This window comes from Sceloporus occidentalis, unplaced genomic scaffold (genome assembly GCF_023333645.1).
Source record: "Sceloporus occidentalis isolate IW3139 unplaced genomic scaffold, rSceOcc1.0.p SCAF_62, whole genome shotgun sequence".
Taxonomy (NCBI): domain Eukaryota; kingdom Metazoa; phylum Chordata; class Lepidosauria; order Squamata; family Phrynosomatidae; genus Sceloporus; species Sceloporus occidentalis.
This window is the reverse complement of record NW_028317042.1, coordinates 306,886-317,500: the sequence shown is the minus strand read 5'-3', so window position 1 is coordinate 317,500 and position 10,615 is coordinate 306,886. Positions and strand designations below refer to the sequence as shown.

Genomic DNA, 10,615 nt, shown 5'->3' with positions numbered 1-10,615 from the left:
TCATATATATAAACACACACATGCCTATAATGAAAGATACCGAATATACACGGCTTGTGTACTTGTTCAGATGCCCGTATTGCATGCAGTGCACGGGTTACATGTATGTAGATGCTGCACGGGTTACATGTATGTAGATGCTGCACGGGTTACATGTATGTAGATGCCGCACGGGTTACATGTATGTAGATGCTGCACGGGTTACATGTATGTAGATGCCGCACGGGTTACATGTATGTAGATGCTGCACGGGTTACATGTATGTAGATGCTGCACGGGTTACATGTATGTAGATGCCGCACGGGTTACATGTATGTAGATGCTGCACGGGTTACATGTATGTAGATGCTGCACGGGTTACATGTATGTAGATGGAAGAAGCCGGTCGCCCCGGAGTCTCGCACTTGCCTGGCCCGTTGAGCACCGCAGGTGTCAGCAGCATCACGACGGCCACCCTCACCCAGACGCCGCGAGTTCCCCCGAGCCCCGCAGCCCCTGCCATCCGCGGGACCCCCAGCTGCCTGCCCAGTCCGCCCGCTCCTGTCAGGGGCCAGGCATGCTGTCAGGGGGCCCCCCGCTCGATCGGTCCACACAAAGCCTCACGCCGGCACCGCCCTGCACAACCCGGGATCCTCCTACCACCCAGGGGACAGGACTACTACTCCTAGCATCCTCATGCTACAAAGGGTGGCTGGGATGATGGGAGGGAGAGTACACAGATGAGCCAGTGGGAGTGACTTCCAGTAAGAAGGCTGGAGGATTCTACTCCTATCATCCTCAACCGGGAAATGGTTGCTGGGATGGTGGTTAGAATGATACCTAGCACGGCAACTGGGGACTACTATCCCTATCATCCTCAACTTGGAACTGTCTAGGATGATTGTTGGCGCTATATAAATAAATAAATGATAATAATAATAATAATGTAATTCGAGTGCACAAAGGACCCTGTGGTGGAGACTACAACTCCTATCACCTTCATTCATTAAATGTTACCCAAGATGAGTAATCTTGTATGAACTACCAAGCGCACTCACGCCCTGCAGGGTAGCTGGAAACTACAAATATGTTTATGGCCAAGCCCTGTAATGTGTTTATTCATTATGAGTCACATACTTGGGCACAATTATCTGCAGACCTGGGGGCCGCCATGTGATATGTGGGGTGACTGTGGGGGGGTCCGTAATGGAGGGTTGTTAGAATATTAAGTGAGGAACTTTTTTACGCGATTACCACTTGGCCGTAGTAATTAGACTTGTGGATTGGGTGGGTCATATATATATATATAAAGAACAGTTGTAAATGTGGTGCAGTTACCATAGAAACCAATAAATGTTCCCACTGATGATCACAGAGCCACCAGCATTACACTTCATAAACATGGCTACCATAACCAACGGTGTATCTCGAACGTGTTTACCCCCCCCCCAGGAGTACAGAAATGTTCCAGGAGCCTTCCTATCATGCCTAAAAATGAAAAAATATGAAAGAGGCGAAAAACATACTTTATTATAGCCATTTATTATAGCAAATTACCCTTTTAGTAGGGAGATATCCGTAAAACAAAACAAACGGATGGGTTTCGATCTCGTTTTAGATATTTACTCTCTATCTTCTTGACCTGCGGGTTCTTCCTCGTCACCGCTGTCCGTGACGTTGACCAGCAGGATATGAGAGAGATCCGAGGGCGAGCCGGTGAAAGCGCTCCGTACCTCTCCTGGATTTGAATGCTCTGCGACTGGAAGGTAGACGTCTGGCCCTTGGTAAGGCTGGGAGCCACCAGCGGTGTGACTGGAGTCCCACGAGTCTCCACCTTGGCCACGCTCTTCGTATGCAGTTGGAGAGACGTTCAGATGGCGAGTAGAAAACGTGGGTTCCTGTGGCCGGCACAGGGCCTGGTGATACCTGAAGGTCTCTTGCGGGTGAGTAGAGTCGCTGTAGAGATAGGCAGGGTTGCCGTACAGCCAGGCGCTGTGAGGAACATAACAGAAGTGCTGACCATTAACGATGGAAATCGCCCGTTTACCACTCCGAACATGGACTTCAGAAGAATATTTTTTTAAGATTATTTTAATTTATTGGCTTTGCATTTCTTATATATTGGCTTTTTAAGCTGAATGTTTCATAAAAGCTGGCATTTTAGGATTTAATACTTAAAACTGGTGACCCTGTCGCTTTAAAAAAATAAATAAAGTTTGGTGCCTTCAAAAGCCATGTTTGGATGATGCAAAAACACCAAAGTATACCAAAGTCTATTGGCTGCAGAGGGGTTTGATGTTGCAGACCTCCTCCAATAGGAAGCTGAGCTTCTAGCGGCTGGAATTAATGGCCCTGGGATGGCCCTGAGAAGCTCTTTTGGGGTCTAAGAAACGTGGGGGAGTCCGAGCTGTGCCCTATCAAGTGAATGGAATTTGAGGGCAGATGTTTCCTTAAAGATACCAATTCTAAAGGGAATCTAATACTGGAGGACACAAGAGCTACATTTAGAGTGAGAGAAAGGGTTACCTGGATGTTAGATGATGAGGTCCAGGCAGAAAGTATGGATGATGGTACAGGTACGGTGCAGGAGGTCCATAGAGACCAGGAAGTCCAAAGTGTGGATAACCAAGAAGAAGGTGTGAAGGTGGTAGTGTCTGTCTGCTGCAGTAAGCCAGATTTCCATATTCTCTCAGATGGGGCACAGAGGGTGCGGAAGACGCTTCGCTCTCGTTGCTGGGGGCATCAGGATTTCTCCGTGAAGGCACTGAAGCAGCTGGTCCATCTGAATTGTTTATTTGTGGACTAGGGGGTAAGGATGCAGTTGGGGGCATTTCTGGGAGTGAAAAGGGGGATGATGAAGACAAAGACGCAAAGGGTGATGGTGTTCGTATCTGTGTAGAATCTTCTGAGTGTGTAATGGGTAATGATGATGGTGAGGGCACCGGTGATGATGGTGTTTGTATCTGTATGGAATCTTCTGAGTGTGTAATGGGTAATGATGATGGCATGGACACCAGCAGCGATGGTTTTGGTATCTCCCTAGGACTTTCTGGGTGAGAAACAGAGAATGATGATGGCAAAGAACCAACTGGTGTTTGTATCTGTGTATGATTTCCAGTATTTGGCTGGAATTCTGGGAAGGGTGTTGGCAGCTCCAAGAAAGAGGTTGTTCCACCTTGAAAAAACAAGATATGCAAGTGAGTTCCTCATACATGGGATTGGAACCACTGGTTCTCTACTGTTGACTTCAAACCTGAGGACTGAAGAAGCAGCAAACTGGTGGGACCATTGGACAATTGACCTTCCTCACAGTGCTAAACGTACAACTCTTACTTGTATCAAACTATAGATAGACGGGGATCAAAGACGTTAAAATTAGCACCTTTTTTACAAATAATAATTAAGCTCGGTTCTATAGAATGATATTTGGGTTTTCTCTCCCCACTTAGTAAATCGCTCCACACAGAAATGAATGTTCAAGCCTGGATCTGGATAAACTTCCAACCGTTCCCAGCTCACAACATAGTACAACAATATGGAATCCCACCTGGAAACCTGGCAGCCAACTCACCGGTAGTTTGGTCAACTACCACAGAGTAGCCTGGCAACCTCAGAGAGTAAGCAGGCATGCGGTTTAAAGACATCGATTGGCAGAGATGTCTGGAGTTGTCCTCCGAGAGGCCATAAGGGAAGTTTTTCCTCTTCCCAGCGCATGGCTTGTATACCCAGCCTACAGGGGGGCAAAAAAGCAGGAGTTACATGAAAACCACGTTCTAAAAACACAGTATTTAGTAGATATGACCCGGAATGTTTGATACCAGGGAATTCTTCTCTGTGTTCCTCTTTGATTTTTTGTGCTTCATCATAATACGGCTTCTTCTCTTCATCACTCAACTTGTTCCATTCTACGCCTAACTGCACGCTGATCTCTGCGTTGGTGGCCGAAGGATTGGCTTTTGCCACAGCCGAGCGGTGAATTCTTGCCCACACCATGAATGCATTCATGGGACGCTTGATACGACCACCTCTGCTCTTACGCAATGGCCTCGCTGGTATTCCTAGGAGTAAATACTCTGTATTAAAGCAATTTTTTAGTAAAAATGCCCCCCATCATGGTTTTTTTTTGCATCCAAGTGTCTCATAGAGCCCCACCGGTGAGGAATGCATATTAAAGTACACATTTTTCGTTCAATTAAAGGTTTCAACTCTACTTGAAACGTTGGGTATTAAGAGCGACTCACAAGCTAATGGCTTCTTCAAAGTGTAGGGCTTGAGTGAGGACCGTGTGACATTGTGGATATAAAAAAAGGGTATTTTGGTGAAAATTATTAGACTTTTTCTCGCTTTGATTCCATCTTGCTTTGTAGGCCTACTGTTGATCTTCAATACATTGAGATGAAATACCTGAGGGTCTCAACAAACCCGGGGGGGGGGGGCTCTGAGGCTGCGCCCTCTTTGTTATTCAATAAGTTAATGCACAATCATCACACAATCGTTCGGAACCTTTCAATACGAAAACCTGAGTATTTTTAATACGCAGATGGCTTCCGTTCCGCTAGCGGCTCGACGTACCTGCCTCTGATGGTGGGATAGTGAGAGGACCCTTTTGGATCTGCGCGTTCGCTGATGGATCCATCAAAGACTGGAGTTTTATTGGGAAAGGGGTCAAGGAATGGTTGGTGAGTCTTATCACCTCAGGGGGTATATCCCGATACTGGAACGGGCCTAATACCCCTGGAGCTGTACGCATCGTTGGGCCTTTGCCATTGGACCCTACGTTCCTGTCTTGGGATGAAAACATTTGGGAGCTCTGGTGTGGCCGACTATTATTATTTTTATGGACGGGGGGATCTCCCCCGTCACCCATGGCAAACATCTCCATATCATTAGGAGATAAAGCCTGGTTGCCCATCTCCCTTGGTCCTTTGTGCTTGGGCCCTCTACTGACATCTCTAGATGCCATCTTGTCAGTTAAACTGCCATAACTAGCGAACAGTGGCCTGGTCTTGACTCTCCAAACTGTTACAGCGTAGCCCCGCCTCTTGTTTTTTCCCGCCCCCGCTTTCATAGGACACTCCCTCCATGGGTCCGCTTTTGTTATCTTCAGCCAATAAGGTTCTTACAATCAAACCCTAATTCAAATCTTTAGACACACGCCCCTGCCAAACCACGCCCCTCTCATAGATCAGCCAACCAAGGAGCTCCGCGAGGTGCTACGGCTGTAAAATGGCGAATGCTGCTGCGGTGGGTAACCATGGAAACGGAGGCGAGAAGATGCCAACAAACGGTCTGTCAGTTAGAATCGTGCGGCTGCTCGGGTTCCCTGTACATCCGGACGTCAGGGATCAGTACCTGGGGGACACAGTATGTGCAGGGCCTGGCTCAGCGCGGTGTAAATGGGTATAATGCACGTAAAATAAAGATTATATATTGATGATTCATGCTCATGTGTTTCATACAATCGACATTTAAAACTGGATTTTATTATGTTTCAAGTGGTAAAGGGTTAATCTGACTGGGAGTGAAGAGGTTAATTCCCTGTATGCACAGACAGGCAGTGAACGGGTTCATGTAGCACACTTTTCTGTTACCGTGGTGATAGACCATAGAGATGGGGCCGGACGGCTAGGGCGACATTTACTTCCGGTAATGCGTATTGCGGTATTGCTTGGCAAGCACCCGCTTGTAAAGTGGGCTCTCGGTGGGTACCGGAGCATAACAGGCTGCGGAACAATGGCCAAGAGCAAGTTCGAGTACGTGAGGGAGTTCGAGGTGCAGGACACATGTCTGAAGAACTGCTGGGTGGTGGTCAGGGTGGACGGGAGAAACTTCCACAGGTGACACGATATGCACGTGCTGATAGTACATCAATTACTGCCCGTAATGGGACTTTATTTCCCTGCCACCCCCCAAACCAGAGGAAGAGGGTAGGTGGTGAGAAAGGGGGGGTGAGGAGAGGGTAGAAGGTGAGAAGGGGGGTTAAGAGAGGGTAGGAGGTGAGAAGGGGGGTGAGGAGAGGGTAGGGGGTGAGGAGAGGGTAGGAGGCGAGAAGGGGGGTAAGGAAAGGGTAGGAGGAGAGAAGGGGGGTGAGGAGAGGGTAGGTGGTGGTGAGAAGGGGGGGTGAGGAGAGGGTAGGTGGTGGTGAGAAGGGGGGGTGAGGAGAGGGTAGGAGGAGAGAAGGGGGGTGAGGAGAGGGTAGGTGGTGGTGAGAAGGGGGGTGAGGAGAGGGTAGGTGGTGGTGAGAAGGGGGGTGAGGAGAGGGTAGGTGGTGGTGAGAAGGGGGGTGAGGAGAGGGTAGGTGGTGGTGAGAAGGGGGGTGAGGAGAGGGTAGGTGGTGGTGAGAAGGGGGGGTGAGGAGAGGGTAGGTGGTGGTGAGAAGGGGGGGTGAGGAGAGGGTAGGTGGTGGTGAGAAGGGGGGGTGAGGAGAGGGTAGGTGGTGGTGAGGAGAGGGTAGGTGGTGGTGAGAAGGGGGGGTGAGGAGAGGGTAGGTGGTGGTGAGAAGGGAGAGGGTAGGTGAAGGGGAGGAGGAGAGGAGGGGGTAGGTGGTGGTGAGAAGGGGGGGTGAGGAAGGGGTAGGTGGGGGTGAGGAGGGGGTAGGTGGTGGTGAGGAGAGGGTAGGTGGTGAGAATATAAGCACATATTATGTAGTTAAAAATGCATGTCTAACGCATATATACACATACTTCATAGTATGTCCCTGAATGGTGGTCACGCTGCCACTGTGCAGTCCCCTCATGTCGTCGCTAGCCCTGCCTGCCGGCTTCCATTCAATAATAATAATAATATTAATAATAATGAGCCCCTTAACAGTTCTAATAATGTCATTCAAAACTGGTGTGATTTAAAGAGCGGCGGGTATGGTTTATACAGCGTGATGGGCCGATTACGGCAAAATCTAAACTTTCTTCAGTTCTATGTATTTTTTCATGAACTCAAGCAAAGTTAACTGAATGAAAGAAAAATATACGATGAAGCTACAGTGTGGCCAAAAACTCTTTCATCCTTTTACATACATGTATGTATCACGTGACTTGGTTACCCCCGACTACCAGTAGCTTTCAACAAATATCAATTGTTATGGCGTCCACAGCAATTATTGAAATGATCGGTAAAAACGGTCCGATTACCTGTTACAATGTGTCGGCTAACCCTCTTTATTAAGGGGCTGCTGTGTACCTCTTGGTGGGCTTCGGCCACAACATGGGTAGTTGTAAGTTAAGCTGAGGGTTAAAATAATACTTTTTTGCATTCACCGTATTTAAAATGTTTCTAAATTCTAACAATATGTGCAAATCTGTATATTAAATAATAACAATGAACCAAGGCTAGCGTTAGCACTCATTTGGGTTTATTCACTAAATGGCGAGTTTTTTTTAACTCCCTCTGTTCGCTATGGAGAGCCGGGACTGGCCAACGAAAAGGGCTGAGCTGGCCCTGTATACTGTATAATTCAATGGATAAGGAGACCAGAGGAATCTCACTGATTTAACTAAGCATTATACAGGGCCAGACAAGCTTTTCCTGAAGCAGAGGGCCCTTCATAGTCTGTAGAGAGGTACAAAAGTTAACATATAACTGTGTTTTTGGTGAATAGACGCGGTGTAAGTTTTAGGATGTTTCCTGAGCATCTGGTTACCTGTTAGCGCCTCCTTGTGGTGAATTGGCAGAACTTCTCTAAATCCGTTTTATACATTAAACGCGTTATTTATTTCGAGTTATTAGTACTTTATTTATTACCAAACGAATTGCATTATCTGAACTGTACACATTTTTGTAAAAAGTTTTATAGATGTTTGTTGTTTCAAACAGGTTTGCCGAGAATCACAACTTCACCAAACCCAACGATGTCCGCGCTCTTCAGCTTATGAACCGCTGTGCCCAGAACGTGATGAATGAACTGGATAATATCTGCCTGGCGTACGGGCAGAGTGACGAGTACAGCTTCGTCTTCCATAAGAAGTCCAACTGGTACAAGCGCAGAGCAAGGTTGGTTGTTGGTGATGGCTCGCAGCTGGACATTCAGCTGTGGTAGTTAGCTGGTATCATAAAAACCCGTTATAAAGCCCAATATTTAGACCGCAAGCCGCTATTTCAAACAAACTAAACTTTATAAGGAAAACATACGCTTTGGGGTCACTTAGCTGTTTTCATGGAAAACAAGGACATTTCTGGCTGTTACAGAATTGCAGATGGGTTTTCTAATCATCAATTAGCCTTTAAACTTGGGTTAGCGAACGTGCCATTGGAACACAGGAGTGATGGGAGTGATAAAGGGCCATTGGAACACAGGAGTGATGGGAGTGATAAAGGGCCATTGGAACACAGGAGTGATAAAGGTCCATTGGAACACAGGAGTGATGGGAGTGATAAAGGGCCTCTGTACGCCTATAAAGATATTCAATAAAAAATCATTCATTTCCAGCCACAATAGTCGTTTACAATATTAACCCCGTCTGCGCTGGATTTCTGATCCATTTCATGTTATTTTAATGGGCAACATTTGTATTTTCTTTCAGAAACTCTTAAGTGACCCCAAACTTTTGAACAGTAGCGTATCTGGATCACGTATACATCAGGTCAATTAAGAAATTCATTAGATGCTGATCTTGCATAACAACAAAACCCATTTATTTTGGAATTTAATATATCAGCTCCTCACGTCCTGTATTTATGCTGAATAGTTATATGTAAGCAGTAAGATGCCCAGTCCGGTTATGTCAGCGTTTTGCCATCCTTTTTTTTTTTTTTTTCCTCCTTCTCCTTCTCTATTTGTAAGCAAGTTCATGACACACGTGGTTTCGCAGTTTGCAGCCAGCTACGTTTTCTACTGGAAAGAGTTCTTCCCGGATCAGCCTATCCAGTACCCGCCGGGATTCGACGGGAGGGTCGTGCTGTATCCCACCGAGCAAAACCTCAAGGACTATCTCAGCTGGAGGCAGGCTGATTGTAAGCGACGTGGCGAACGTTCATCTTTGTAAACCTCATGCAGACATCCCAATCCCTTCCCATACCGATTGCTTCTAGAGCGGTCTCGGCTTCTCTACTCGTACTTCTGTAGATGATCATCTCCCTCGTTTAAACTATTCTTACGTAAACCGGTCCTTCTCGCAAAAGAAACTCCCGGGGTCGGCCCTTTGTAACGTATACTTACATTGACGAGATGGAACTTCTCATCTATTAGTTCAATACGTAAACTCGTCGTTTGATTGAAATATAAATTACCCTTCCAATCAACATTTTTCCACTTTTGTGGATGCTGTGAATTTCACAAAGTGTTTGTAGAAAGATTTTCTTGCATCTGATTCTCTTCCCTGATTCTGCTTGTCTCCAGGTCACGTGAACAATATGTACAATACGGTGTTCTGGTCCTTGGTACAGAAAGGAGGATTAACCCCAGCACAGGCACAGGATCGGCTGCGGGTACGTTGTGTGGCTCGTCTTTCCGTGTATTCCCATGGGCCATCTTGAATGGTCAAGTTGGAGCTCCATTGACAACTTACGTGTGATTAAAAATAAAAAAATATAAGTGAATAATTCTGTAACGTTTCTAACAAAAGGAACAATGTCACAAGGTGGAGCTCAAGGAATTTTAGTTTGTAACTCATGCTGAAAAAGTAAAAATATAGACAAACCATGAATATAAATTCAGAAAAGCTGACTACAGGGGTTGTTCCAGTATAAAAATAGTAAAATACTTTAAAATGAACAAAAGGGGTCTTTTCACTGCCATTTATATCACTGGGGTTCATGGTTTTAAGGGTCAGTTCAGATCTTTTTAAACATGGTAAGGGAGAAAAGAATAAACTTAGTAGCTGAAGTGGTGAGCACATTATGGAGAGACTCGACCTCCATCGCATTGGTATCTTGATGATAACCAGATAACGGAAAGATCCCCAAAACCTTACACCCCAATTACGTTATTGAATTCTACCAATTTCCTGGGGAATGTGTAAATTGGACATTGTACAGAAAAACAAATGTAATTTTGTTGTAATCTGATCGTAGGGAACTCTCGCGGCTGACAAGAATGAGATACTGTTTTCTGAGTTCAACATCAATTATAATAACGAGCCGCTGATGTACAGGAAAGGATCTCTGCTCTTATGGAAGAAGGTAATTATATTGTCCCTGGGTCCTCTAGAAACATAATGTATCAAAAGAAAGGAAATGTTTCATCCGCTTGCAAATCAATTGGGGTCTGTATGCTTTTGAGGGAAATCGGAAGGTGTGCAGAGAGTTGCTGCCATGTGATTGGCTGATTAGCTATTTCTGTTAACAAGTAATTGAACAGGTGTACCTAATAAAGTGGCCGGTGAGTTTTGGGGTAACCCACTATTTGTTGAGGACCACCTGGATTTTATTTATATTTTCTCAAGGACTGAGTTTCCAGACCAGGATCAGATAATTTTGTTGAGTGTTTTGTGCCACTGATCTGTGATATATCGTTGGATCTAAATAGAAACCTCTTTCGTAGGTGAACGAAGTCAGCAAGAAAAGAATCAAGTTGCCCAATGAAACGGAGGAAAAGGAGGTGGAGGTGTCCCGCTGTCGGACCAAAACAGAAGTATTGCACTGTGATATCATAGGAGACCAGTTCTGGGAAGAGCACCCTGCGATCCTCTCGGATGACAGCTGA

At 46.0% G+C, this 10,615-nt stretch overlaps 3 protein-coding genes across 3 annotated transcripts in view; 1 reads left to right on the top strand and 2 right to left on the bottom strand.

The window, feature by feature from the left end:
• Positions 1–502, bottom strand: part of LOC149287247 (disintegrin and metalloproteinase domain-containing protein 19-like) — a 16,194-nt gene extending 15,692 nt beyond the window's left edge. The window contains exon 1 of the mRNA XM_089492988.1: positions 409–502. Within this exon, the coding sequence (XP_089349114.1) occupies positions 409–502 (94 nt within the window). The remainder of the gene's footprint in view (positions 1–408) is intronic.
• A 1,099-nt stretch (positions 503–1,601) lies between these two features.
• LOC149287246 (transcription factor SOX-30-like) lies at positions 1,602–4,729 on the bottom strand. Its single transcript, XM_089492987.1, has 5 exons — positions 4,552–4,729; positions 3,798–4,037; positions 3,551–3,709; positions 2,506–2,812; positions 1,602–1,971 (listed from the first exon to the last, which is right to left on the bottom strand). The coding sequence occupies exons 1-5, from the start codon at positions 4,727–4,729 to the stop codon at positions 1,602–1,604; spliced, it is 1,254 nt and encodes a 417-aa protein (XP_089349113.1).
• Positions 4,730–5,712: 983 nt separating this feature from the next.
• LOC149287245 (putative tRNA(His) guanylyltransferase) lies at positions 5,713–10,615 on the top strand. The gene is made up of 6 exons (XM_089493081.1): positions 5,713–5,816; positions 7,789–7,965; positions 8,756–8,925; positions 9,311–9,399; positions 9,985–10,092; positions 10,454–10,615. Exons 1-6 carry the CDS (start codon positions 5,713–5,715, stop codon positions 10,613–10,615), a joined length of 810 nt encoding a protein of 269 aa, XP_089349207.1.

Excerpts from the sequence above, each read along its gene's own strand:
- LOC149287246 (XM_089492987.1), bottom strand. The coding sequence starts at position 4,729 with ATGCGTACAGCTCCAGGGGTATTAGGCCCGTTCCAGTATCGGGATATA. Across the intron at positions 4,038-4,551 it reads TATCCCACCATCAGAGGCAG|GAATACCAGCGAGGCCATTG; the intron begins GTACGTCGAGCC and ends ATTTACTCCTAG. Across the intron at positions 2,813-3,550 it reads GGTAGTTGACCAAACTACCG|AAATGCCCCCAACTGCATCC; the intron begins GTGAGTTGGCTG and ends TTTCACTCCCAG.
- LOC149287245 (XM_089493081.1), top strand. The coding sequence starts at position 5,713 with ATGGCCAAGAGCAAGTTCGAGTACGTGAGGGAGTTCGAGGTGCAGGAC. Across the intron at positions 8,926-9,310 it reads CAGCTGGAGGCAGGCTGATT|GTCACGTGAACAATATGTAC; the intron begins GTAAGCGACGTG and ends GCTTGTCTCCAG. Across the intron at positions 9,400-9,984 it reads AGGCACAGGATCGGCTGCGG|GGAACTCTCGCGGCTGACAA; the intron begins GTACGTTGTGTG and ends ATCTGATCGTAG.